This window comes from Ruditapes philippinarum, unplaced genomic scaffold, assembly GCF_026571515.1.
Source record: "Ruditapes philippinarum isolate M1 unplaced genomic scaffold, ASM2657151v2 ctg19_1_1_1_1, whole genome shotgun sequence".
Taxonomy (NCBI): domain Eukaryota; kingdom Metazoa; phylum Mollusca; class Bivalvia; order Venerida; family Veneridae; genus Ruditapes; species Ruditapes philippinarum.
Genome location: NW_026854201.1, coordinates 148,983 through 176,659, shown reverse-complemented (window position 1 = coordinate 176,659; position 27,677 = coordinate 148,983). Strand labels below are relative to the sequence as shown.

The following is a 27,677-nucleotide window of genomic DNA, read 5'->3' as shown; positions in this document are numbered from 1 at the left end:
GACCTACTATAATACAGCTGGAGCAAATACCGTGAAATTATATCCTAGTGCATTATTGTATTTACACTGATAGTTACAATCATCGTTTTTTAAATCTGTGCGTTTTGAAAAATATATATGTATTGATGAAGTTTATTAATAAAGTCTCGGTAGCAAATCTTGCATAAAGGTTAATGGTTTGGGAAATGAAGAAATAGTTATATTATTATATTATTTAGTATTGAAAAAAGGTTTTCCCCCCTCTCTATTCTGCACCGCTAAATTTATGAAATTGACTCGACTTGTTTGAAATTTCGAGCTTTTTATTTTTAATATTTGCGATTTTTATTGAAAAATATATCTAAAATTTAGAAAAACAGTATTAATTACTTGCCGGAAACCTTGTACGCGCATGCGCTGCGAGCAAATAATGCTGACATAATGTATACGGGTACATATGTCTACTTTATGAAATAAATGGATAATGTATTCATAACAAAAATAAAATGTATACCATCTGATGCCGGACGTGATGTATCAGTTACACATATTTAACTTGAAATTCTATCTCGGTTTAACGATGTATTTGCATTTTGAATAGATCACATATCAGACCGTCACATGACTAGCACATACAGTTTCACATAAAAACATCAATCTAATATCAATTTTCTTTTCTTTTTTTATTTCGAACAAAACTTGTAATTGTTGTTTTTCTTATATTTTATCGGAGTAATGCTTCTTTTTTTGTAGAAAACCGTAAAGCCCATGCACACAGGAATGAATATGAGTTTGAACCTTGGATCGGGGATTTGGTCGAACTTGCAAAAGTAATGGAAGATGATCGAGTTTCTAAAGTTACAGGCTTTTGATATAGATTAATAGTTTTTATGCTTCTATTATATAGTTCTACAGGTCCGGTTGGAGAAAACGTCTTTGCCGGGCACTAGGAGCGTGTCTTTGATTTTCAAGAACCATAAGGAGTTGCGGATACTGGTCCTTACTAAATGAACTTTTTTCTGCAAGTCGGATATGGAAAACATTTTGTATTGCTTCCCCATTAGATAGTCTCCTCATGAACCATATCCGATTGTGATGTGTGGATAGCGTCGAGAACATATACATGAACTATACGATCAGTCAATAGAGGTACAAGATGTTGTGAAATGACAAAGTTTCAAAGAAAGAGTTCAAAATTGTTGCCATAGCAACGCATTAATGGAGAGAACGATACGCATTTAAGGAGTGAATCACGGGGCGACACCCTCGTCTCCATGCCATTCAAACAAGCATGAGACAGTGTGTCCTCCCATGAATCGCTTTCGTTATCATCATCAATACAACAAACACGGAGTAACAGCATCAAGTAACACGGAGTGATGGTATCCTCAATATAACAAACACGGAATAACCAGTACGTCGCAGATTAAGCTCTACGGAGTTCTGTCATCACCGGCAGCAATGCAAACTGGGATTATCATCGATTTAACATAAACATGATACATTTACATTAATGGTACAACTAACTCGGAGAATTCTCTTATAGACAACCAACACCAAGGAAGATATATCAAGCGGCAGAACAAAAATGGCCTCTTTTCTCAGGGTAGACCTGCTGTTCACATGGTTATTTACTTGACATGAGACAGTGTGTCCTCCCTCAGGTTTTTACGGCCAATTATCTACATTTATACAGAAATATGAGGATACTTCAGAGAGGAAAGTAGACTCGGATGGCGTCGCAACTACTTTTGTATATAAAGTATTACGAAGTATTATTATGCATAGCTTATGTATGAAAATGTTATCTTTTCTTTACCTTTAAATTCAATTTTGTAATTCAATCTACTTATCAATGTTTGAATCATTTTCTTTCAGTACCAAAGAGGATTAGCACTGAAGGGCAACTGGGATAAACTGTTCATGCACACTAGACTTTCACAATATGGTGTTTTTTTTTACTATCCAAATCACGTCAGTATGTCACTTTGAATTTACCAGAGCACAGTTCGCCCAACGCACCGATCCTCGGCAGGCTGCCAAGCAATTTACCAGTACTCGTCCCCCGTCACTATAGCAAGGAACCGCTATCTTCTGTACATGCTAAAGCAGTCACAATCTCCACGCAGTGATCTCCCCTTAATTCTTCGGCATAGATCTCTGCCACCAAGGTCCCGATATATCAGAATTTCTGATATACTATATTTTTTTCAAAAATTGTTTTATTTACTGCTTTTATCTATCAGTTAAGTTTTTTCTCATTGATTAAACAATGTTTATGGATAAATAAATAAATAATATGAATATTTAGAAATAATTTTAAAATTATGAGAATATTTTCTACCGAGACAATATTTTGATATTTTATATTTTTTAGCTTTTGAATTTATTTTTCGTTATTTTGTACACTTTTGATAATTTTTTGATAAACTATGTCGAACGTAGGCACTAAAAGTTAAAAATAAAACAGAAAGAGAAAAATGACGTTAGATTTTCTATGTAACGGTCAATATTTACATTTGAATTTCGACGTTACGTCATGTGACTTTCATCATCATGTGACGTCTTTGAAGGCAGTGATTACAATTCTGCCAAGGGAGGTAATCACTGTGAGGAGTTTGAAGCAGTCAGTGGTGCAGTGCTAATGATCGCAGTAAGAATTTCACAATCAATCCTAACGAAAGTGACCTGCATCGTACGGGAATCGAACCCGGGTTGCCAGTTTCAAAGTCTACAGCTCTATCAATTAAGCTAACCGAACGGTCCATTCAGTCACTGGCATCCGCCCTTATTTAAACAAGTGCAGGTTGACCAGTCAACAAAACAAATCCATTGACCGATAAGATATGATTTTTGACACGACCTTTGATATAATTTACATGTCGGATTGCAAAACCATCAATTTTACCTGTCAAAATATTAAAATGTGTAGAACTGTAAAAGACATAAATTCTGGCATCATTTTGAGAGTTAAATATTATTACAAAATTTTATTGATTATATATCAATGTAAACATTTATACAAGTTTCCTCAAATGTAACAATAAAAGGCCCATAGAATTTATTACAGGAACACTTATAGCATAGATATGTCAGCTACTTTACATTAAACCTGCTGAAGACAACTGATTCTACACACATGCAACCAGTACAGACCAAGGCAGGCGGGACATCTGTGCCATCTGATCATGGTCTGCATTTTGCATCAATATTTTGAAATGTTCCTTTAAATGACAAATTTGGGGACATGTCCATTTGACACATGTTAAGGGTTTAATAAATACAATGACATCAATAGTTTTGTAGGTGTAGGTAAATCAAAGAAAAATAATACATTGACTAATCTATTTTTGTACAATTTTTTTTATTAAAGTTCAGTTCTTTTGCTAAATAAATATGTTTTACATTTACATAAAATCATTGTAAAGTCTTGTTTTACCTTTTTCAAAATTCAAATGGCACAATTTTACAATTTTTTAAAGAAACAATTTGATAATGAAATACATCAATGTATATATGTTGAGATCATAACATAAAATGTTTTAAATGACATTATGCCCATCCAAGTGTAAATGGATTATTAATGGAGCTCCACTGAGGTTAAAAAGCCTAAACTTTGAATTTCTTATATAGAAAAGTTCAACAGGAAGAACTTTTCAAATATTCTTAACTGGATTCGAGTGAAAAGTGTTGCAATACTTTTCAATTTTGGTCATTTTTCATAATTGGAATAATTGTTCTGGAAAAACAAGTGAGCAAATGATCTTAAACTTTGCACAGAAATTATTGGTCTAGACCTACGTCAAATGGAAGTTTAATCTCTAAAAATTATTTTCAGTCCCGTCATGTCAAAAAACCTCAGTGGAGCGAGTCCCTTTAAAGAAATGACAAAATTTAAGCCACAGAAACTTAAATAGAAACATATCATTTTGATAATCCTTGTTAGAGAAAACGTTACAAATTTAATTGTTTAAAAATACAATACCTTGAGCAAGAAGTTATGTTTACAATGTTAATAACTTGCATATATCATACATAATTTTTTACTCTCCCATATTTTGTTACTGTTAAAACTTCAAATATAGCCGTTCCAAAATATTTCAAGCCATGTAATTGGCTGAAAGCCATCCAGTTGGATAAGAAATAGGGAAAACATACACGTAATTATTAAAAAAATAATATTGAAATGAAATGCAGATTTTCCTGTTATGATCAGGTTTCTTATTGTATCCATTTTTGTACAAAAACAATGTAACATTAAATGTAATTGATATCGGTATGTAAGACATTTTTTTTTTTGGTTTTACCAAAATTTCAGCTTATGCATAAACAAATTGTGCTACCTGGAAATAAATGTTTGTGTAGTTCTGTGTGAACAAATCAAATACATACATGTACTATAATATAATCAAACTATTTGATTGTAAAATAATATTTTTGTTTACCAGTGGTCCAAATAAATGTACAAAAAAATAATGAAATAAATTTAGTGATAAAAATATTGCATATGATTATAAGTGAGCATGTGACCTGCCAGTAAATATTGACAGATCTGAACATATTTATAATAGTTCCTTCGATATCAAGATTAAAATGGTTTGATAGTTATCTGTTACAGTTATACTGGCGTGTTGCTTAGACTTAGCGGCGAGTGTAATGAGGTCAAGCGACGTTTGTTTTTCCCACGTGGACGTTGCGGTGGCTTGGGGGAGAGTGGTTCCGAGTCGGATTCCTCACTTGCGTTTTCTTTCTCTTCTTTACCTACAGAAACAAAGTTGTAAAACTAACTTTATCAAATGCAACAAAAGATTATTTTTTCCCCCGATCACTAAAATCATTGGTTTAATCAACTTGAATATAACACTGATTAAATGAACAGTGCTGGTATAATCCTGATAGTGAGGCCATTTTGTTTGTTTGTAAGATGCAGGTCACCAAGTTACTGTAAAGGTCATATGGCAACATTCCAGCTTTACTGGTGGAGGAAGACTTCAGGTGCCCCCTTTATGTATTATTTTTAGACACTTACATGTACCAGAGTAGTAAAACCACTGCCCCTCAATAAGGTGGCTGAATATCTTCCTCAGTTTGTCTATATACAATCAATATGTGACATACAATGACTTTGCTTTATCAAAGTTTAAGCATACATTTGTACAGTAAAATTTTACATATTATGAAGCATATCTAAAAGAAGTTGGTCTGTGTTACCTTGACATAGTGTTAAATGAAAATTTCCTTACAAAATTTATCTAATTATACATTATAGTTACACAACTCAATACTTCAAATATCTGAATAATTATGCAGTTAGCCTTCTTGTTTTGTTACAATTAATAAAATAATATTTTTTCCAAATAATGTAGAGTCACAGCTACTAGAAACTTGTAAGTCTTAAGCTTGTTAATCCTAGGTTGGTTTATATAAACTTTACTTGTCATGGGGCATTTTCTTGACTATACCAGAAAATAAAACAACAACAAGAATAAACCCTGCCACCAAAATAAACCTGATACAATCTGCTAAAGTAAAAACTGAAAACATAACATAAAATATACAAGTAAGTGGTATACATGCAAGAGATAATAATTAAAAGGACTGATGCATAGAAATTATTCCACTGATAATGAAAATCCGACAGGCAATATATTGAAAACTGTTTAAAACGATATCCAAAGTATTACAAATTCAAATAAATGTGATTAGTGAAAATGAAATTACAGACATAAGCATTCATATCATGCCTCCGTAACAGAGGGTGTAACAACCAAGAGTTCCTACCAAAATGTTGGCATGCACACTCAAAGCTTGAGATCATCTGACCTTAAGTGGTTTATTTAATAAAATTTAAGAAAAGTCTGATTTGTATTGAGTTCACAGAAAAAATATGTTTGCAATTTCAACAAAATTGCCTTTATATTGATATTAATGATTATAAGTAAAGGTAGCTTAGCTTCCATTTTTGTCTGCAATGGAAGTGATGTCTTAATATAACAATTAAATGTGCCTGTATGAATCCAATACTCACAAATCTCATTGACAACAACTTATATATTGGGCACCTGTATTCCTGTTTACATTATGTTTCACCAATTTTGAACTTTTTGTACATGTACAGACTAATCATTTGAGAAAATCAGATTACAGTGTAGATATCCAATGAAACCAATAATAATTGACTGATCATTGAAAAATTGTATGTTGTCTCAATTATCTGCAACTAAACTCCTATAATAAACCATTAAGTCCAAATGATTCCAAGCTGATAAAACTTAACAATAAAAAGAGCCAAGTAAAAGAAACTTTGAATTACATCAAATAATTTTTACTACAACACCAATCCCAGCTTTACTAGTGCGGGGGAATATCTAATATGCCACCCTATGTATTATTTCAGGTACAAATGTACGCCTGAGTAGAACCACCCACATTCTGTAAGCTAGCTGAATAGCTTCCTCAAAGTGTATTTCTAACATTTTGCAAGTTCTTTTATTTGGCCCTACAGTGTTAATAACGCCATATTGTGCTGTTGTTAAGTTTTGTGAATGATTGAATGAATGAAAGCAGATATCTTTACTCACCAGATTTACCAAGGTTAAAGGTCAAACTATAGCAGAATATCAGTTAAAGCAATGATGAATGATAGGTTACAATGATTTATACAATTCAGAGTACTGTATAATAGTTGAAGTAAGTTTTGAATTAATTACAACTTATCTCCTTTTATATTAGACAAGTCTCTTCTGTAAAACTTGTAGTGATAATATAACAAACAATCTAACAATTAACTAAGGAACCAGTAACTTGTAAAAACTTTTCTTTTGCTTGAGACTACACGCTAAATCCTGCCAGTAAGCCATCAAGAATGGGTTTAAATATGGTGTAACAGTACAATCTCCGCACAACAGATCCCCTTATAGAGACAAAGATTTTGGTTCTTACTGAGAGGTGTTGCCCTGGAGCGGTTACATGTCTTGTGAAGTCTGACGTCGGGAAAAGATTGAAACAGTTATTGCAAAAGAGATTATTTTTCTCTAAAAGATGGCCGCTCTTCAGAGAGTGCACTGTAGTTTCAACTTTGGTTACTTTAAGCTATAGTGAAATCAGTAGAAAATACAAATTACAGTAACGTTATCAACGTGCCATGCATTAATGATGAATATAAGAAACCAAACGAGGTAAAAAAAAGTGAACAATCTTCAACAAGAATAATGTTAAACAGTGTAAACGAAACTCACTTAATACCTTTTTTCTTTTTCGATGTTTTGTCCACTTCAAATAGTTCTATATCACTATCGTCACTATCACTGAACACCGCAGCAGGTTTTTTCTTCGCCCCTCGTCCATGTTTTGTTCGTGTGACGGGCGTATCTTTACTTTGTTCCATCTCCTCATCCGAACTGTCTTGCTTACGTCGGCCTCTCCTAGGTTTTGCTTTGTGAGCTAAAAAAAACCAACCCCAAAAGTTATTCTCCTTGTCAAAATTGTTTGTTTGTTTCATTTTACGCCTTTTTCCAACAGTATTTCAGTCATATAGGCGGGAGTTTCCTAACAATTGTTCCTGGAGAGTTACACCAGCACAAGACTACCTTCCTCCTTGCTAAACTACCAAAGCATCTCCCGGGGATGGAACCCATGCCAGAGAGGTAACTGGATTAGAAGTCATCAACTCTAACCCCTCGACCACGGAGGCGGTTTTGATTGTTTATAAATTTGTGCATTTTACCTCACCATATGTTTTTTTCCTAGTTGGGGTTTAAGTCATACTGACACTGTTAAGATGGTGACTTATTTCAGGCATAAGTGGGCACCTGAGAATACCCATAAACATTCTGTAAGTTAGGTAGTTAAGTAAGTCCCTAGTGAGATTTACATCAACAGGGATGAGCATCAAGTGGTTTGAAGTCAGAAACTTTTACCTATTGGCTGCTAATGCCCAACTAGCTCTTTTTTTATACATGTATATAAAATTCAATCTAATTTAGTATGTTATAAATAAATGCAACACTTGCCTGCAGGTGTTTTGGCACCTTTTCTAGGTGTTTTTCCTTTATGTTTAATAGGTGAGGCCCCAGCACGCTCCACTAACTCGTCCTCATTGAGGCCCTTCTTGTGACAACCTTCAACTCTCTGTTCTAATTCATCTATCAATGTCTAAAAATAATATGAAAATGGGTTATCTAAATTGTCTGATGTCTTTTTTATGAAAATAGACTATGAAAGCAATAGGATCATTATGACCTTAAATATTTATGTCCAGCATGATCAAATCACAAAACAAGTATCACAGAATTATTTCAAACAAATCCATTTTAAAACCATACCGAAATTCTATGACAAAAAAGACCTTTGAAAGAATACTGAATATCTATATTAACATGAAGCCAAGGCAAACAAAACTATTTTTCAACACCTCAAAATTTTTTGAACATGGTGTGACACTAGAGGATTGTCCCTATGAAGAAATATTTAATATAAAATACATAATCAGGTATTTAATATCACATACCTTTGCCTCGGGTTTAGCGAAGTTCCTAGACTTTGTTATTATTGTACAGAAACAGTTATAGACCTCCTCATCGGCCAGTTTGTCAGCAAAACACATGAAATTCTCATGTAGTTTTGCTATAGACTTCTCACTGTATGATAACATAGAGAGGCAAAATGACAAGTCACGCCACTGTCTGTCCACTCTGAAATATAAAATTAAAATTCAAACATAACATATACACATGTTTTTTGTTTTTGTGTCAATGTTTTTAAATTGGAATCAGCTAAGAACGTCAAATTTGTTGATAAGGATCTCAGCACTATATTGACAAATTTTTCAATAATTATCTGTTCAATTGTAACATAGTATAATGAAAGTAGCATGCATCTGACATCAATTATGACCTCAACTGAACAGACAGTTTTGTTGTGTGTTGTTTTTTCTCACTTAAAATATGGTGCTTTTTCCTCTAAAAATGAATTACAGTGTCCCTGTATCTAACAGATTATAGTGCTCATATAACATCAGTTGTCTAGTCAATTACAACTCTACTAAATATAGTTTTTTATGTTGTTCATAGTTTCAGATTTTTACTTCCCTATCAATGGATACAATGACAAAATATCCTACGAAGTCACAATATCGCACAGGTCTGAATCCACTATCCCCTTAATTCTGTTTGTGAGGCAAGTATTATAAGTTTTACGCCATTTACTCAAGTATAAAATAAGAATGGTAAGTATAAGCATACAGTCAAAGAAGTATTCAAATTTATAAGACTTTTGTTTCCAGCAACGTACATGCATGAGATAATGTTCAAACTTTTGTTACTGCAAATTTTGAGCATGTATTTAACATTACTTTAACATGGAGAATGAAAGCTAATGTATACTTCCAAGCAACAACACCACAAGCTAATTATTATATTACCTAGTGGCTCTGTATCTATGGCACAACTTCTCCACCAGACTCTCACAGTGTTTGTCTTTCTGTATAAATGAGAACAGGTACCTGAAAATATAACATTTATCTATAACATGGAGAATTTCTTGCGAAAAAAATATCAAACAAACACATTTAAATCATACAACCTTAATGATTCATTTTTATCTTGATATCTGATATCATTTATTTTGTTCATGGTTATATTATTGTGAACAATTCATCTTTAATCTTCCAACCCACATATATTAAGTAAATAATTTTCCTTCCTACCCACTCTAATATCAAAGTTTGATTTGAAAACTGCAAATGTAACAGATCTCCGAAGTATATCCAATCATAAAATAATTCTTACTAAACATAGTGCATGTACCTGTCTTAAATCCAAGTCAAACTATCTAATAATCATGTATCTATATAAGCATAGATATATATTTATTTAACCTTTTTAAGCTACAGGTATAAAGTTTGATACATGTACATTTGTTTTGCAATGAAGACCGAAATATATCACAACAAGAAGAAGGAATACATACTTCATGATAATTCTGAAATGTTCCTCATCAATGCCGATGTCAGGATCTGAGAGACGACTGATCATGTCTGGCATAATGTTGTACACAGCGTTACCCTAAAATATATATACACTTAGTCAATCAAAACATGTATTATTATCTACATTTTAGTAACAAAGGTTTTTAAGACATAAACACTGAAAAGGTCAAATAGAGACTTTCCATCTTAACTGGAGGGGGATAATCTCAGGTGCCATTCTGTGCATTAAATTTTTAGATTACCACCCAAATTCTGAAAGCTAGTGTTTTTCACACATCAGAAACCAATGTTCCCCCCTAGGAACAAACCCAAAAGGGGGAGGTTAAATGATGATAATAAGCGGCCCACCAATCAGCTTTTAGCGTTGTTTGGGTTTGACTTGGTTTTATACATATTTAAACATTTATTTTGGCAGTATCTTCGCAGTCCAGTTCGCTCAATAGGTAGAGTGTTGGACTGTGAATCTGGCGATTCCTGTACAGCACAGGTCACTTACGTTGTGATTGATCATGAAATTCTTTCTACGGGTCATACCCACTGTACATCTGCTCTGGTATCTACAGAAGTTCAGTTCCTTGTGTAAGTGAAGGCAACTAGTACTGGTTAACTGCTTGACAACCTGCCCAAGAACAATGCAGTGGTTGAACTGTGCTCTGGTGAATTAAATGTGGCTTACTGTTGTGACTACTGTTGTACATATTAAAATCAACAAAATTTACCTTCTTAGCTAACTCATTGAAGAAAAGTTTAGCAAGACTTGCAATTCTTTCATCATGGTCAACTATACATATGGCCATTTCACTGATTTGACCTTTCACCTTGATCATATCATTCAGGATGAGATGTGTCAACACCTGCATTGTGTTCTTCCTTACATCTGATGATTCATCTCTTAGTCTGTAAGAATATTATGCATATATATCATTTTTTCATTTACACCAACACTAATATGGAAAACATCAGTGTTATGTTTCATATTATGATATATTTTGTCATAGATAAACCACGTGTTTAAAAACAAGAAAATTTATAATGATCAATGATTTTTAACTTGAAATAGTGTCATTTTAATTTCCACGTAAAAACATTTCAGCCCTCTTTCTTGAAACTTCCAGTTAAACATGTATAATACTTTATATCCAAAGATACATTTTCTTTTCATTCACTTACTACTTCGGTCAAATATTCTCAATGCTTACTTCAAACATCTTGCAACAAATATTCAACACTTTTTCTCTTTAACCCTTAGCCTATTGGCGGCAACTGATTCTACCCATGAGATTATTGCAAACCAATATTAGTGCTGTCTGATCATGGCCTGCACTGCACTGCACTGAAAATTTTCCCTAAAATGATGAAGGTTTGCCCAGACTGATATAGGCAAGTCCATTTAGGATATATAATAGGTAAGGGTTTATTGAAAATCTAAATAAAATTTGATGATACCTTGCATAGAGATGAGGAGTCCAAGGTTCAATCAGATTAGGAAACCTAAAGCACAGATCTCCCATGGCGATGATAGTATTTGCACGTATGATAGGACTGGTGGACTTCTCTAACATTGTAAACAACAATTGTAGATGCTGGTCACAGAACTCCGAACTGACCATCATAAACTTGGCCAGAGCTAATGTGGCGGCTGTCTGTAACTCGGTGTCCGGGTATTTCTGGTGGTTGCTACATACCGCCTCTAATAGTGGACCAAAAGCTGCCAGCAGTGTGTTTCCTTCAAATAATTATAGTACATATGTATGAAACCTTTTATTTTCTTAGGTAATTTTAAAGTACTAAAATTTTTATTGGAAACTTTTTAAATAATATCAACTGATCAAATATGTACAACTTTGCAAATTAACAAAAAACCTTTGACTGTAAAGCCAAACATCTGACACTTTCATTCATTTAAAGCACTGACAATTCTTTTTTTGAACTTTTGTGATCTACTTTTGCATTAGACAGGAAAATCTTCATAACTTGCAGAGGCGTTCAAAGGTTCAAGTCATGCAATTTGGCTCAAAATCTACACAGTGATTTAGGACATTTCGTTCAAATTATTGTGGATATTAATTAATGATAGAAATCAGGCGATCACAAAAATTTTGTTCAAAGTCTCTGAAGCATTAACTAATAAATGTTTACCTGTTACGACCTCACATTCACATATTTTACGGATATATTCAGATTCAGCATCTTCTGCTGCTGCCCCAGCTAATCCCATCTCTTCTTCTATATTCTCATTGTCCTAGATGGGAAAAACAACTATCATTATATTATTTCAACACAAATATTATTATCTTACAAATATTTCAATGATTTACTAGCAGATTTAAATGTTACCATTATTCATTTATCATTTATAAAACTGTTTCTTCAAACACCAATGTCAAGTTCTCCATATACAGCAAAAAAGAGACATTTGTAAGATATAGTAGTCAAAACTAAAACCAATCAGCCCATTTTCATCTGATGTCAGACCTTATTTCATTCAATGCTTAACCTGCTGAAAATGCATCTGGTTTGAATTTGTGAATTTGGAACAATTTTATTTAAAATTTAAAGGATTTCAATATCAAATACATAAATTGAACTACCAAAGTATAGACCCATGTCAGACTGCATGGATGTGTAAGCTGACCTGCAGACATTTTCACAAAAGATTTTACAATTCATCTGAAGTTTTTGACTTGAAAATGAATGAAACTTATGAATGGGGAACACCTTAAGTAAAGTAACAACATATTTTGCACTTAAGATTTTCTTAAGGTTTTCTGTGAAATAAGATTTCTCTTACAATAGAAAATTTGTCATAAGATTATTTTATAACAAGAGCTGTCAGTAGGACAGCACGCTCGACTATTCTAAGTGCTTGATAGTAAAAGAGCCTTTATAATGTTAAATTTCTTAAGTTCACAAAAGAGCTAATTTTTTTCATAAATTCATGTTATAGGCCTTAGAGAGAGTCTAATTATACAGTATTGGCTTGACTATTCGGAAGGTAATGTCACAAGGGTGTTTAATTGAGTAAAATAATACTAATTACCTATGAATACATAAATTTGACAGAAAAGGTACAAAGGCTTGTTATTAAGATGTTTTATCAAGTTAATCACTGCTTTATTATTATGAATGCATAAAATTGTCCCAAAAAAGGTACAAACCCTTCAGTAGTTATTGAGATAACAGCTTACAAGCAAAACTTTACCATGATTTTTAAGTTGAAAAATCCCGGGAGAAAAATCAGCCTAAATGCAAGATAGAATTATGGATCTTTGTCAGTGCCTACAATTATGACCCTAAATGCATATGTGAAGTTTTAAATAAATATCTTTAATAGTTATTGAGATATGTAAAACTATCATGTTAACATTAACCAAGAGACTAAGTAGAAAAGGGGATATGAATCAGCCTTAATGCAAGATAGAGTTATGGGACTTGGTCAGTGACATACAATTATGACCCTCCAATTATGACCCTAAGTGCATGTGTAAAGTTTCAAGTAAATATCTTTGAAGACCTTTAACCTTTAACCAAAATTTCTAAGTTTCAAAGGGGCAAATAATTCTGCAAATATTGCAGGCAGAGTTATGCAATTTTGCAAACTGATATACATTGTTACTATAAAAGAGTATTTTAAATTTCAATTGAATATCTCAAGCAATAATTAAGATATTTGACTTTACAAAAAAAAACTTTAACCAAAATTTCTAAGTTCCAAAGGGGTATAATTCTGTCAATATTGTAGGCAGAGTTATCCAACTTGTCAATCTGATGTACCTTGTTACTATAAATAAGTATTGTAAGTTTCAATTGAATATCTCAAGCAATAATTGAGATATTTGACTTTACAAAAAACTTTAACCAACGCAGACGCCGACGCGGACGCTGACGCCGACGCCGGGGCGACTAGAATAGCTCTCATATTCTTCGAATAGTCGAGCTAAAAAGGACTGCTGGTTCTATACTGGTGGCAAGGACTTAAAACTTTTGGTTTCAGCAAGTTATAAAGATAATGGTTTTACCTTGGCTCTATTCTGTTTACTGGCAGGAGTTTGTATCCAATCTTTCTGTTCCTGTATAGCCCTACGTCTCTTCATCTCACCAAACACGGCCACATCCAGATGTACCAGTTGACGTAGTGCTACATGACCCACTAGAGACAGTAGACGAGCCAACACACCGGAGGCGAAACCCACCTTCTCTGTCTCATCATCCTTTTCTAATACTGAAATACAAGATTTTTTTTAAAAGTTAATACTACGAATTACTCATCAATATTAATAAAAAAGTGACCATTCATGCATGGAATAAAGCAGAGACACTTGGATCTATAATCTCTTTGTGGATTTTTAGTTACAGTAACATTCCTAATTTAATCCTCTTTTCCATTATTTCTTTAATAAGCTAAGTTAACTTAAGTAAAATGGTTCCCTACTTTAAAGTTTTCAACAATTTTAATAAAATCAGAATCCACAGCAAAAAGAGTCAATAGCAGCTTGTGAACAATTGTCCTTATTGTGCTCCCTACTTCATTTGACTGGTACTTACTGTGCTCCCTACTTCATTTGACTGGTACTTACTGTGCTCCCTACTTCATTTGACTGCTGTACCTCAAAAGAAAGTTTCAGTTATCATGAACTGTTTGTATAGGTGTAAACCAGCAACTCTTTGTTTATATACCAATCTCAAGGCATGTAGGATTAAGAACAACATACCATCTAAAGGATTTCCGTCATCATCACCCTCCAGGTTTTCCTTCTCGCCTGTAGTTTCTCCAGCCTGACTACATGCAGTTTCTCCAGCCTGACTACACTCCTTGGAAAGCTTTTTAATCAGATCTCCACAGATAATGTCCGGTGACTCGGCTAGCTTGTATATAACATTGACAGCTTGCTCCATTAATGGTATCCAGTAACGGTTCTCCAGGTCAGTCGCAGATTTGACAAGGATTCTGGTGAGGCTTGTGAACATATCGTGTGTTTCTGACAGTCTGTACGGGTCACTTGCCACATCTCCCTTCATCTGTGAGAAAATATTATAAGTACATATTCAAAATCATTTGTTTGTTCCTGCTTCAAAATTTATAACTTCACTTTAAAAAAAATTCTCAAAAAGTTTCAATATCATGTCACTTTATACCTAAATTAATTTGTTACGTTAAAATATACTTTTTTTACTCTTCATTTACTTACAGTTTTTGGAGTGCTCAACTTCAGTAGTGCCAGGCAAGTATCTCTAGCCAGGAGTAGGTCGGTGTCCGCCCTGGGGCCAAGGCCCTCCCTTACCAATACATCAATGTTTGTCTTAACAACTGCCATATCAGCCCTTAAAGAAATAAGCCACACAGCAATTAATTCATTAATTCTTACTCAAACATTGATGAATTCATAGTGTATAAAAATATATCCTCCTTGAAATTGGAACAGTCCATTATATGTGAGATTTTTATACTGAAATCGAGCAGCCAGAGGTTTACAGTGTGATCAGACTATGCAGATTAACCAGTAACCTGCTAAATTTTCTAAATGGACTTGTCCACGAACTGTTCAGTATCAATTTTAGGGACATCACAATGAAAGTTTGAAGTTAGTCAGCAACAATACAGTGGTCAGGTTATAATTTTATTACCTTGTTCCATTTGAAAGTACGTCATTTCAGGTGACTGGCTGCTTATTTTTCACAAGTCAAACACTTTGTGACTTGAGTCAAATATAAACATTAAAAGAAGCAATAGAAAAATAAAATGTTTACCCAGCAGCCATTGCGATCAGTTGTACAGCGGCCCGGCTCTCATCAGGTGTGGTACCAGCTATCTTCATGGTGAACCTTTCCCACAACATCTGTATAACATTCTGTCCTAGCTCCCCAGACTTCATCAACTCAACAATCTATAAACATAACCATGTAACATTTTGTTTGTTTGGTTTTATGTCACACCACCACTGTCATATTTATGTGGCAAATTTCCAGCTTTATTGATGAAAGAAGACACAGGTACCTATTTGTGCATTATGTAAGGCACCTAAGTAGAACCACTGCTGTTCCATATGCTAGCTTGATAGCTTCCTCAAATAAAATTTTTTAAAGTCCCTGGAATGATTCGAACCAAAAAAGTTGTGTGGTAAGTGGTTTGAAGTCAGTCAGCAAAACACCTTCTCCCAATAAAATTTCAAATGTTGTATATTATGTTAAAACATCACAAGTACAGTAAAGAGAATCAAATCCTTAGCCACAATGAAGATATGATTTGTTTCAATAAGGCCTCTCCATACATGAATCAACACTTTCATACATTTTCAATAAAAATATATACATGTACTACTTAACTCTTAATTAAATTCAATCATTACACACACTGTGGAAATTATCAAGCCTCTTACCAGACCATCCAGTGAAGTAAGGTCACATAATGTAGCTCCCATTGTTAAAGCTGATAAATTGTTCACAATTGCTTGAGCCTTTGACCTAAAGAAACCAATAAATCAAAATGTAATGTTAGGATCATTACATATAATAAGTGAATATCAAATAAAAGCTAAAGAAACAACAAGACCTGTTCTGTACAACAGCTCACTTGCATAAAATATGCTTAACAAAATCATTATCAATTATGTTTCCCTTATTTTAGAACCAGTTTGTATAAGAATTTAAGTTTGGTTTTCAGTCAAACTAAATGTCAAGACGTAAAATTTATAACTTTGTTGTATCTTTATTGGAAGAGAAAGACCTCAAAAACTCCCCCATTCATTATTACAGGCACAGCTAGGCATCCTAGTAGAATCTCCAAACTTCTTTAACAAGCTGGATAGCTTGCACAAATGAAAGAAACTTTAGAAAAGTACCGGGCATAATTAGTACTCAAAATATAGGACAAGTGATTTAAAATCTGCCAGAACCACTTGGCCATGTAGGCTCCTAGCCAAAATGAAACATTGGGGATTTAAAGCAATCATCATACCTTGCATTTCCCCCTTGTGGATTTAAATAAAGTCTTTTATATGCTGCAACCACGGCATCTTTAATCCCTGCCTCCTTTGACCAAATCAAAGGTAACATTCGTCTGATTCCTATCATAGTTGCTGTCAGACCAAACTCGAAACCCGTGACAAAAAATTCAATGGCCTCCATCACATCGGTGAGATTTTTAGAGCCAAGGAGTTGTGAGATGACTGGTACAGCTGCCTGTAGCTGGGTGGCAAATGCAAGAGACTCCTGTGTATGAAAGAAAAATATCATGTTAGTCTTGTCAAAATAATTCTTATCATTTTGATGGGATCTTTTGATACAAGTAGTGTTTATGTCATATAGCACCTTTCCTTGTAGTGGAAGACCTTGGAAGGCATGATGGTAACCCTCGAGTCATTGCATTATTTCAGATATATGCAAGGGTCAGTGTAGTTAAAGTGAAATTATAATGAAAATCCAAGTAAAAATGGTGTATGTACTGGAAAAAGACATAATAGTTTTAAATTTTGTCATAATTGTTTTATAATTCATTATTTTGTTATACATAAATAATCAAAAACTTGTGTGACATACAGAAATTTCTATAAGTATCTTTGAGGATTATTTGTAACATTCACTCGAAAAAGAGTTGGGCAGTCTTAAGTTTAGACAGTTTTATGTTTTATCCTAATCATTTGTCATTATTAATTAATGGTCAATCCATTATTATTATTATAACAGTCAATCATTTTAAATAACCTGACACAATTGGGAAGCTTTCTAAAATGAAAGAATATAACATCCCAGTGCCATCAGGGGTAAATGACTTAACCACTCGGTCAGACATATTAGCAAATTTTGATGTACATAGTTACTTACCTTGAGATACTGTACTAGAATTTGTTGCTTGGCAATCTCACTTGCAACAGTAGGATCTGTTTGCGTGTCTGTCTGCATGGCCTCAGTGGCAGTCAGGGCATGACTTGCATGCTTCCTTTCTGAAACATACAAATAATTTTCCCTTATATTCATATCGAACAAAAAGTGCCATTGCTGTGCATATGTATGGGGCAGGTAACATGGTAATTAATTAAATGTTTTTTTTCTCTCCAATTTTACAGTAAATTTAACATGCATCATTAACAAAACAAAGATGTGGACTCTTACTTAGCTAAATATCTTAAATGGCCTTGGACAAAATCATTCATCATTTCAAGGGATTTTTTTTAGAGTAGTTACTGATTGAAAAGCAAAGAGTGCAGATGATAGGAAGGCAAAGATATGCTGGGTGATCCTGGTTTTGCACTGGTTGCAGGCTACCGGAAATAAAACAAGAAAGTAAGTACATGATTAATTGTACTATTAATAGTAATACTATTATTTGTCCAGAACTTTTGAGTCCCCACCAAAAATTGAATCAGATAATAAAAATTTTGCATAGGGAACAAATCGCCTATTATAACTCTAGTCAATGGAAAAGTGAATATGCTACTTTTCTTCAATTGTAACACAATACATAATTTTACTTCTTAAACTTCATCTACACATTATTCATTATCTTACCTATGAAAAGATTTTTCAAGCATGTAATGGTATCCATGGTAACAGGCTCTTTCTCCTCCTCCTCGTTTTCTTCTTCAGTCGATTGTTTCTCTGTAGCAATATCAGGGAAAGATTCTCTAGCTGCATTCATCAACATTACTGCATCTTTAAGTTGACTACTAGTTAGCTGCTGATAAATCTTCTCCAATACACTGCATGTAAAGTTTGAAGTTTAAAATATTAAATAAGGCGAGCATAATATTATTTTATTCCACCAGTTCAACAAATTCAGTAATGAACCTACACAAATATAATATTCCATTATCACATATCAAAAACAAGATTGCATTTGAGAAAAATGCTATGCCACCGCATTAATACAACACTAAATAGTAGTGTAGGAACAGATTTTTTTTTGTTTCTATACAATTGAAGATTGTCATAATGCATAGATCCCTGACCTATCTAATTCTTATTATCAGATTAGTGGTTAAATCTATTGTTAATCCAATAAAAGATCAGAGTAGGAATATATCAATGCACTTGAGTCTGGTGAATTTGGTGGTGAAGGTCATATTTCACACAGCCTAAATATCATGACTACATCAAAGGACAACACAGTAAGACACTTTGTCAAAATCTAGGTCAGCTGATATCAAAGTTCACTTTACAACTTAAACTGTGCACATGGTCAAAATTCCATTGCTGTACATCAAAGGACAAGAAAGTAGGTCACTTTCCCCTTGGGCAAGGCAAAATTTTGACCCAAGGGTTTAATTCAAAACAATCTTGATACAGGTCCACCAAACAACATTTCAAGTCAAATATCTAAGCTGTAGCTTTCTCCCATTCAGAAAACATTTGTTTTATTTTCTGTTTTTACAATGTGTACATAATGAGAATCACTGCCCCCTGGCAGGGCCAATTTTGACACCAAGGGAAAAATTTGAACAACTTTGGTAGAGGACCTATAGATGATATTATATAGCAAACATCAAAGCTCTATGCCTTGTACCTTCAGACAAAAATATTTTTTTTTTTTACTATATGTACATAATGAAAATCAATGACCCCTGGGGTGGAACCAATTTTGACCCCAGGGCTATAATTTGAACAATCTTGGTAGAGGTTCAAGCCTCATAAAGTCTCATGCCATATATTTAACCTCTAGCCTTTGTCAATTCAGAGAAGAAGTTTTCAAGTTTTTACTTTATACATATAAGGAAAACTATCGCCTCTGGGGCAGGGCAATTTTAACACTAGGGGCATAATTAAAACAACTTTAGTAGAGGACCCATAGATGATATTATATACCAAATATCAAAGCTCTAAGCCTTGTACCTCCAGACAAGAAGTTTTTTTTACTATATGTACATAGTGAAAATCAATGACCCCTGTGCCAATTTTGACCCCAGGGCTTTAATTTGTACAATTTTGCTAGAGGTTCACTACACAATGTTTCATGCAAAAAATCTTAACTCTAGCCTTTGTAAATTTAGAGAAGATGATTTTTTAAGTTTTTACTATATACATATAAGGAAAACCTATGGCCCCCGGGGCGGGGCTAATTTTGACACTAGAGGCAAAATTTGAACAACTTAGGTAGAGTACCTATAGATGATATCATTTAACAAATATTAAAGCTCTAAGCCTTGTACCTTCAGACAATAAGATTTTTTACTATATGTATACATTGAAAATCAATGACCCCCGGGGCGGGGGCAATTTTGACCCCAGGGCTATAATTTGAACAATCTTGCTAGAGGTTCACTTCACAATGTTTCATGCAAAATATCTAACCTCTAGCATTTGTCAATTGCTAGAAAAAGTTTTTTAAAGTTTTTACTATATACATATAAGAAAAACCAATGACCCCCGGGGCGGGGCCGATTGTGACCCTAGGGCTATAATTTGAACAATCTGGGTAGAGGTCTACTAGACAATGCCTTATGCAAAATATCTAAGCTCTAGGCCTTTTGGGTCTTTACAAGAAGGTATTTTAAGTTTTTACTATATGTACATATAGTGAAAATCAATGACCCCCAGGGCGGGGCCGATTTTGACCCCAGGGCTATCATTAAAACAATCTTGGTAAGGGTCTACCAGACAATGCCTTATGCAAAATATCTAAGCTCGAGATCTAGGCCTTTTGAGTCTTAACATGAAGGTATTTTAAGATTTTACTATATGTACATATAGTGAAAATCAATGACCCCCGGGGCGGGCCGATTTTGACCCAAGGGCTATAATTTGAACAATCTTGGTAGAGGTCTACCAGACAATGCTTTATGCAAAATATCTAAGCTCTAGGCCTTTTGGGTCTTTACAAGAAGATTTTTTAAATTAATTCTTATAATTCCTTTTGGTTGCCATGGCAACCAGATTTCTGCATGGAATGAAATTCTTTGAACAACTTTGGAAGCCCTTCACCCAAGGATCAATCCTGCCAAGTTTGGTTGAAATTGGACTAGTGGTTTTTCACAAGAAGATTTTTGAAGTTCACTATATAATCTATATAACACACAAACAAACAAACACACACACACACAGGTGAATCGCTATATGCCACCGCATCGCAGATGCTGTGGTGGCATAATAAAGACTGTGTTAAAGTGAAAAAGAATCATTTTTCATTGACATGCCTCTAACTCTATCATTTAGCACGCCTTCACAATATGTTTGTAAAACATATGACATCTTGGTAAAATATATGCAAGGCCGTGCAATACCATTTTTAAAGTGTTGCAAAAAGCTGCTGGGTATGTGATAAGTTTCATTATTTAAAAGATTTTTGTTATTGCATTTCTACATTTCATCAAACCATTGATAATGATTAAGAGATTGATATCAGAATTTGTTTACCAATTTACAAATCATCAATTGTCATATAAATTTGTTGAGTTACATACCATACATATTGTCTATTTTAATAGTTTGGCTTAAATACATGATCGTCTATACACAGACCAGCTTTGTATAGCAACTTTATTTTGTACCTCCAATTAGAGGCCGCTATAGACAAATAAGATTGTATTGGCAAAACCTTAACAAAAAGTTACACAACGCTACATTGAGACGTATAGCTCCTCCTGTTTCCTTCTAATAGTGAGCTAACAAATCAAACAAATAGCTATACACATGTACTAACATTTCCATTGTAAGACTGTAAAGACAAAACCTTACCAAAATGTAACATGAGACAAAGGTGAGAAAAAAAAGCCAACATGTTATCTTCTAATAGTCAAGCTAAATACACAAGCAATTATCTATACTAACATGTCCATTGTGTCTTCTTCAGATATAAGACTAGATGGCGTGCTGCGATTTTCATCATCCTCTGCCAGCTCATCTATGATAGGTTGAAGATTCTTCTTCATTTCTACCCATTCTTCTTCTGTCTTCTCCTTAAATGTTGCTGAAAAATGGAAACAAGTTAATATATGTATTAATAAGTGACATTCTATACACAGTGAATGTGTATTCTGTAATGCTGTCAAGAATAGGTTTTATCAAAACATTGTTTTATCTCTGTTAGCACTCTAGCACTAGTCTTATCAGTGGGCACTAAGCCAGGATATCTAGGGTTGTCTCAGTTGCAAATTACTTTTCTGCCTCATTAAACTCCCTACAACAATGTCCGAGTTATGATTTGATGCTGCTTGCTATTATGCGATAATGGCCCTAAGACGTACATAATGGCTTGAGGGCCGCAAACACAAAGAGCATCATGGATTCGAAAAAAGTAATAAAAAGACATCTAAATTAATAAAAAGACTCTCTGCTAACAGACACTTTTTTACTTTAGCTTTATTATAAATTTATGATTATCTAAGCTCATCTAAGATCACATTGGAGTTTACTACCTCTAGCAGGGCTTATTTTTCCTCCTACTGCATAGGCCATTGATAGGTGACTTCTCCCAAGAATAATTCTTTAAAATTATGGAGTTTCTCTTTAAATTCAGTTTACATCTAGCTTTTTCCTTGCCCAAATTGCGAACTTACTGTGTTATATTTCCCATTATTAAAGGAAAGGCTCCTGTGAGAAAAGTCCTGTAATGTCGCTTCATCTGTGGACACATGCCTTACTGTAATTTGTTATGAACTCAAAATCACTGGGATAAACGGAAGAAACACTCCATTTAACCTAATAGAAAAAGGCTATTTGGCACAAGACAGGAGAAAGTAGCAAACTTTACCATTAGGATCATCCACCTCTTCATCATCTGGTTTCAGCTCCTTCAGTTTTTCTTTCTCTTTCTCGTAACTCAGCTCCAACTCCTGCACTGATAACTGTTACAATATACAAGTAACAAATTTAACATAGGTTTAGTAATAAACAAGAAATTATTATCTGAGGAAATTACTTTGATGAAACCTACAACACTTGGGTTGTAAGACACACTTGAATCAATAAACCACCACTCTTTGTATAACATCAATATTACTGATACAACATACTTTTGAATGCTTGAGAAAAGAATTACAGGTATATGCACAAGTATAAAGTCAGGCTAGATTGCAGGTGTGTGTACTCTAGACCATTTTCTAAATCTGTTCATACTATTTTTTTGCTATCTAGTTTAGCTTATGTATACCATAAGATTATTCTTGCATGCAGTTCTAATATGCCATAATAAATACCTACAGAGGTAATGTCTGCAAATTGAAATTGCCAACTGATTGTGCCTACCTAATCTTATTAACCTACATGTATATCATTGTTTTACAATTTAGTGGCCACATACCACAATATAATTTTATTTCAAATACTGTAATAGTAAATATAGTTCTTTATTAAATATTTCATATAATACGTTGTAGCATTTATCAATTTCAAAATAAGGACAGTCACAATAAATTACCTTAGCAGCAAATGGGTTGTTCTTCAACAAAGCTGTAATTAACTGTATGGCATATTTCCTCACAGAACTCGACTTGTCCTGTAGACGTCCAATAACCAGACACAGAAGATTTTCCTGGTGAGGGAGTGGCAGACATTTGGCATTGACCACTAGAAGCCATATTTGGAGAACCTTGCTTCTTACATAAGCATGTATATCATGTATATGATCCTGGCATATTGATAAAAAAACAAATATTACTCAGTTTGTAAATATGAATAACCTTTCTTTTATAATCTCTTAATAAATAAATAAAATCCAAAGGTAAATATAAATCCACAATCAATAAAACACAATTTTTTTGTTCATTTATCATGCATTCTTCATTCTCTAAAATGTTTTTTTTTTTCTTCAAAATTTTAGCTGCCAATGCTTGTAAAGCGAGTTATAATTTTAATACTGCATTAACACTATTAACTCCATAGTTAATATTTTGCCCCTTATTATAAACATGCAATTTTGTGGCATATCAGTGGATTCAACCACATTTCTCATCAATATAAGTTACAATTCCTTTTTCAAACATTTCAATCATTATAAACAAAATATCAAAATCACACAAGTGACCAATCACCATAGAGCATTGTTACCTCTAATTTCTCTAAGAACTGATCCCTTGTGTCCTTCATTTTCTCGTCCAGGTCATCTTTACTGAGCACCTTCATAAGGATTTCTCCCATGGCTGCCAGTACACCATTCCTCATAGCATGTGACTAGAAGTTTATATAAGAAATAACCCAATTAATATTAATTTCAACATTTAAGATGATCTTACCCTAGTGCATAAATTGAATGAACTTGTCATGTTTGGAAATTCAGACTGTCTGTTGTAAGTTTACTGGATTTCAAAATCAAAATGTAAAAAATAAACAACCACAACCACTGACTCATGTTGGTTTGCGCCTCAGTGCAATGTTAAATGACTGGACACTATTATTATAAGCTTAATATCATGGCAAAATCCACAAAAATAGCCATTGCTTTGAAATGCCAGACTTGAAAATATTCTTAAATGACACAGAGGAAACTAAATATCATTCAAACAAAAGATTTTTACTTTACTATGTTTTGCATTACAATCATAAGTTTTTTTCACTTTATTTAGTGTTGTATATTTGTGTCTATTTCAGTGTTTCATTTATTTCAGGTGAAAAAGCGGACACATATTCAGACCAAATCCACTTTTTGTTAGTTGTAAAGGATCCTAAACATAAAAATTTTAATTAAAATATACCTCTCCATCAAGGTGACACAAGAGTAGACTGATGTTTGGTAAAACAGCTGCGGGACATTTCTCTGTCATCTCTACCAGGAAAGCCGAGTAGGCTCGAGTACCTGACGTGTCACGTGAGAAATCTGATCCATCCATTCTACCTATCTCTCTGTAAAATAATTTACACATTATCTACATCTTAAGAAGACTTTACAGTGTACCTCATTAGATAAGACAATCATATCATGTGATAAAATCTCACAATTACATATTATTTTCCATCTTCAATTGTCATACTATACAATTAATGCTTAAAGGCAGTTTGACAAACAAGTTTTCAGATATAATATTCAAGGAATCTCACTGCTTGGATGCATAGCAATAAATAAGAAGCACATTTAACTTCAGTAACTGCAGCAAAAGTAATTTACTTTGAAATATTAAGTAAATTTTCATCCACCTAGCAGCTGGGTAGATATTGTTCAGCGTGTCATGACTGGATTCAACCTACACTGGTAAATGACAAGCGATGTTAGCCACCTAAACTTCTTGGTTATAGGAACCCTTTTTTTACAAATGGTTATTTCAGGGACATACCTGATTAATTCTGCTACAATGCTTTTATAACCATAATCCTCTACACAAACTTTAACAGCACTAGACAACGGACCAACAAGATGCTCAAAATGTTGCAATAGTTGTATTATCTTCAGACTAGCACCTAAAATATACAAATTAACAAAATACAGTCAAACGTGTATTAAGCGACCGGGCAAGGGAAACACCCAAAACGGTCGCTTAATGAAACGGTCTCTTAAGACAGTCAGCATGATATAAAAGTCAAAATTTATAAATGACATCTTTTTTATTCGGTGGGATTGTTTTTCAACTTCATTTTTATATAAATGTTGAAAAAAGTACGCTCCGATAATCTAAATGGATGCAAATTTAAAAAATAACTTTCTGATATTTATTGACAAAACAGTTCAAGATCCATTATATACGTACATTCTCCGTTGTTTTTCCTTGTCTCCAACACGAAACCCCTATTAGTGAAGATGTTTTCTGTTGTTCATTTTTTTCATTTGAAATAAACAAACTACATCTATTTGTTACGATTAATTTAATGGCTGATCAAGTTCAAGGTCAATTTAATGCAGTCTAAATGTCAACAAGCGAAGCGTATACACCATCTTAGTATGGGCGGAGCATTGCATTGTTTATCCGATATTATTGGATAATACACATCACGCGTATACTTAACTTCATTTGCATACGCTAAAACGGTATGGGAAATAGAGTTTTTCACACGTTTATTGTTGTGTTTTGATTGTTGACACTTGTGACAAAACGAGGTGGCGTTCTCTAAAAACACAATTACTTGACAGGTAAAAGTGGTCGTTTAATGAAAAGATTGATGTCAATTAGGTGACTAATTAGCGGTCGCTGGTCGCGTTGAGCAAAAGTCGCTTAATACATTAAAGATATAGAGAGAAAATGATCGGGGGGAATTTAAAGTGGTCGTTTAAGACAAAAGTCGCTTAATACACGTGGTCGCATGGGCAAGTTAGACTGTAAATTCACTGACATATGTTCAAAACTAAAAGTTTCTGTTCATTGAAATAACAGTAAGACAGTGGGTCTCTGTATTCCAATATATTTTATCAACTATTCAATTATGGCAAAAATTCATGACATGGGTGGGCAATATATTGTAGTGTCTTAAATAAACAATTTTCCCTCAACATTGTTGATAATTTCTTTTGGTGAAAGCCGGTACAAGATTAACTTAAATTGGTGTTTCATTAAAGAATGAACAGATTCAAACCATTTCAAAACAGACATAAAAAAAACCAATTTCTATTTCATGGTAATATTTACTGATTGGTGAAAATTTGGCAATATTCTTTTTTTATAAAAATATTCTTTTTTTTTATCAGAAAAATAAAATATATCTTTATGTAAACTTACTTAAACCATGGTTATATCGTTTGACCATTACACCTATGATGTGACAGATGGCGTCCCTGAAATCTTTGTTTACAGCATGGGTTATCTCTGGGTTCTCCAGCATCTTGTAACAACAGTTTGTTACTAAACTGTAAAAATACACAACACTTAATATCTCATACAATATTACATATATCTTAAATTTCATACAATATTACATATTTCTTAAACCCACTTTTAATTCCCTTGATTCTTTTTTCTAAATTTCTGTCAGAGAACATTCCAAACATGCTTAAACCTTTTCATCCCTGCTTCATATTTTATTTTCTGTAGTAATAAATGATGATAGATAAGTATATGCTATGTTCAAAGGTAGAATCAACATTTTGGCAACTGGCTGCTTCAAGACATGAAAGTTTTTTGTTTCATGCTTTTCATACATGTTCTCTCTACCTAGTAAATCAAATAAACTGCTCATGAAATAGTAAATACAGAATCTATCTCTATTTAAGTCATTGATAGAAATATTTGAAGATCCAAATGATGCCTTGGATTGTTTCAACTCTTTATTTAGTCAGGTATTAAATGAACATGCCCCTCTAAAACGAAAACGTGTAAAACACACACATCTTCCAGACTGGTACAATCCTGATATTCTTCATGCCTCTAAACAAAGAGATAAAGCTAAAAAAATAAATAATAATGAAGATTATAAGTATTGGAGAAACAAAGTTAAAAACCTGATTTCTAGTTCTAAGAAAAGTTACTACTCAGAAACAATAAATAACAATAAAAACAATGCTAAAGAAATGTGGAAAAATCTCAAACAATTATCAGGGAAATCTTCTAATCACCAGACAAGTTATATTCAAGATGAAGATGGAAATAAAATTACAGACCCACTAAAAACAGCTGAAGTATTCAATAACTATTTCATTGATATTTTTAAATCTGCTCCAGCAAATTGTTCAAATTTATTACAAGAAGATGAAATAAAACTGCATGAGTTTATTGAAATGCATTCAAAGACTGATTCTCCATTTACAATACCAGAAATTACTGAACAATTCATAATCAAAGAACTTCAATCTCTTGATTTCAAAAAATCAACTGGTCTAGATGGTATAGGACCTAAATTTCTTAAAATGAGTTCTAAAATT

The 27,677-nt window shown here is 33.4% G+C and overlaps 1 protein-coding gene across 3 annotated transcripts in view; it reads right to left on the bottom strand.

Annotated features, from left to right (window-relative positions):
* Positions 1–4,587: 4,587 nt before the first annotated feature.
* Positions 4,588–27,677, bottom strand: part of LOC132739392 (condensin complex subunit 1-like) — a 36,057-nt gene continuing 12,967 nt past the window's right edge. The window contains exons 7-31 of one of the 3 annotated variants that reach the window (XM_060727087.1): positions 26,539–26,666; positions 25,165–25,288; positions 24,589–24,736; positions 23,945–24,067; positions 23,316–23,525; positions 22,650–22,743; positions 21,728–21,866; positions 18,473–18,663; positions 17,789–17,907; positions 16,923–17,176; positions 16,345–16,429; positions 15,716–15,852; positions 15,157–15,289; positions 14,680–14,986; positions 13,987–14,189; positions 12,107–12,209; positions 11,414–11,693; positions 10,687–10,864; positions 9,949–10,043; positions 9,401–9,481; positions 8,489–8,672; positions 7,992–8,133; positions 7,225–7,422; positions 6,561–6,586; positions 4,588–4,740 (exon numbers count right to left, since the gene is read on the bottom strand). In XM_060727087.1, the coding sequence (XP_060583070.1) occupies positions 6,582–6,586; positions 7,225–7,422; positions 7,992–8,133; positions 8,489–8,672; positions 9,401–9,481; positions 9,949–10,043; positions 10,687–10,864; positions 11,414–11,693; positions 12,107–12,209; positions 13,987–14,189; positions 14,680–14,986; positions 15,157–15,289; positions 15,716–15,852; positions 16,345–16,429; positions 16,923–17,176; positions 17,789–17,907; positions 18,473–18,663; positions 21,728–21,866; positions 22,650–22,743; positions 23,316–23,525; positions 23,945–24,067; positions 24,589–24,736; positions 25,165–25,288; positions 26,539–26,666 (3,661 nt within the window). In that variant the 3' untranslated portion in view covers positions 4,588–4,740; positions 6,561–6,581. Of the gene's footprint in view, positions 4,741–6,560; positions 6,587–7,217; positions 7,423–7,991; positions 8,134–8,488; positions 8,673–9,400; positions 9,482–9,948; positions 10,044–10,686; positions 10,865–11,413; positions 11,694–12,106; positions 12,210–13,986; positions 14,190–14,679; positions 14,987–15,156; positions 15,290–15,715; positions 15,853–16,344; positions 16,430–16,922; positions 17,177–17,788; positions 17,908–18,472; positions 18,664–21,727; positions 21,867–22,649; positions 22,744–23,315; positions 23,526–23,944; positions 24,068–24,588; positions 24,737–25,164; positions 25,289–26,538; positions 26,667–27,677 lie in introns of all 3 variants that reach the window. The other 2 variants (XM_060727086.1, XM_060727085.1) reach the window with 2 other exon arrangements.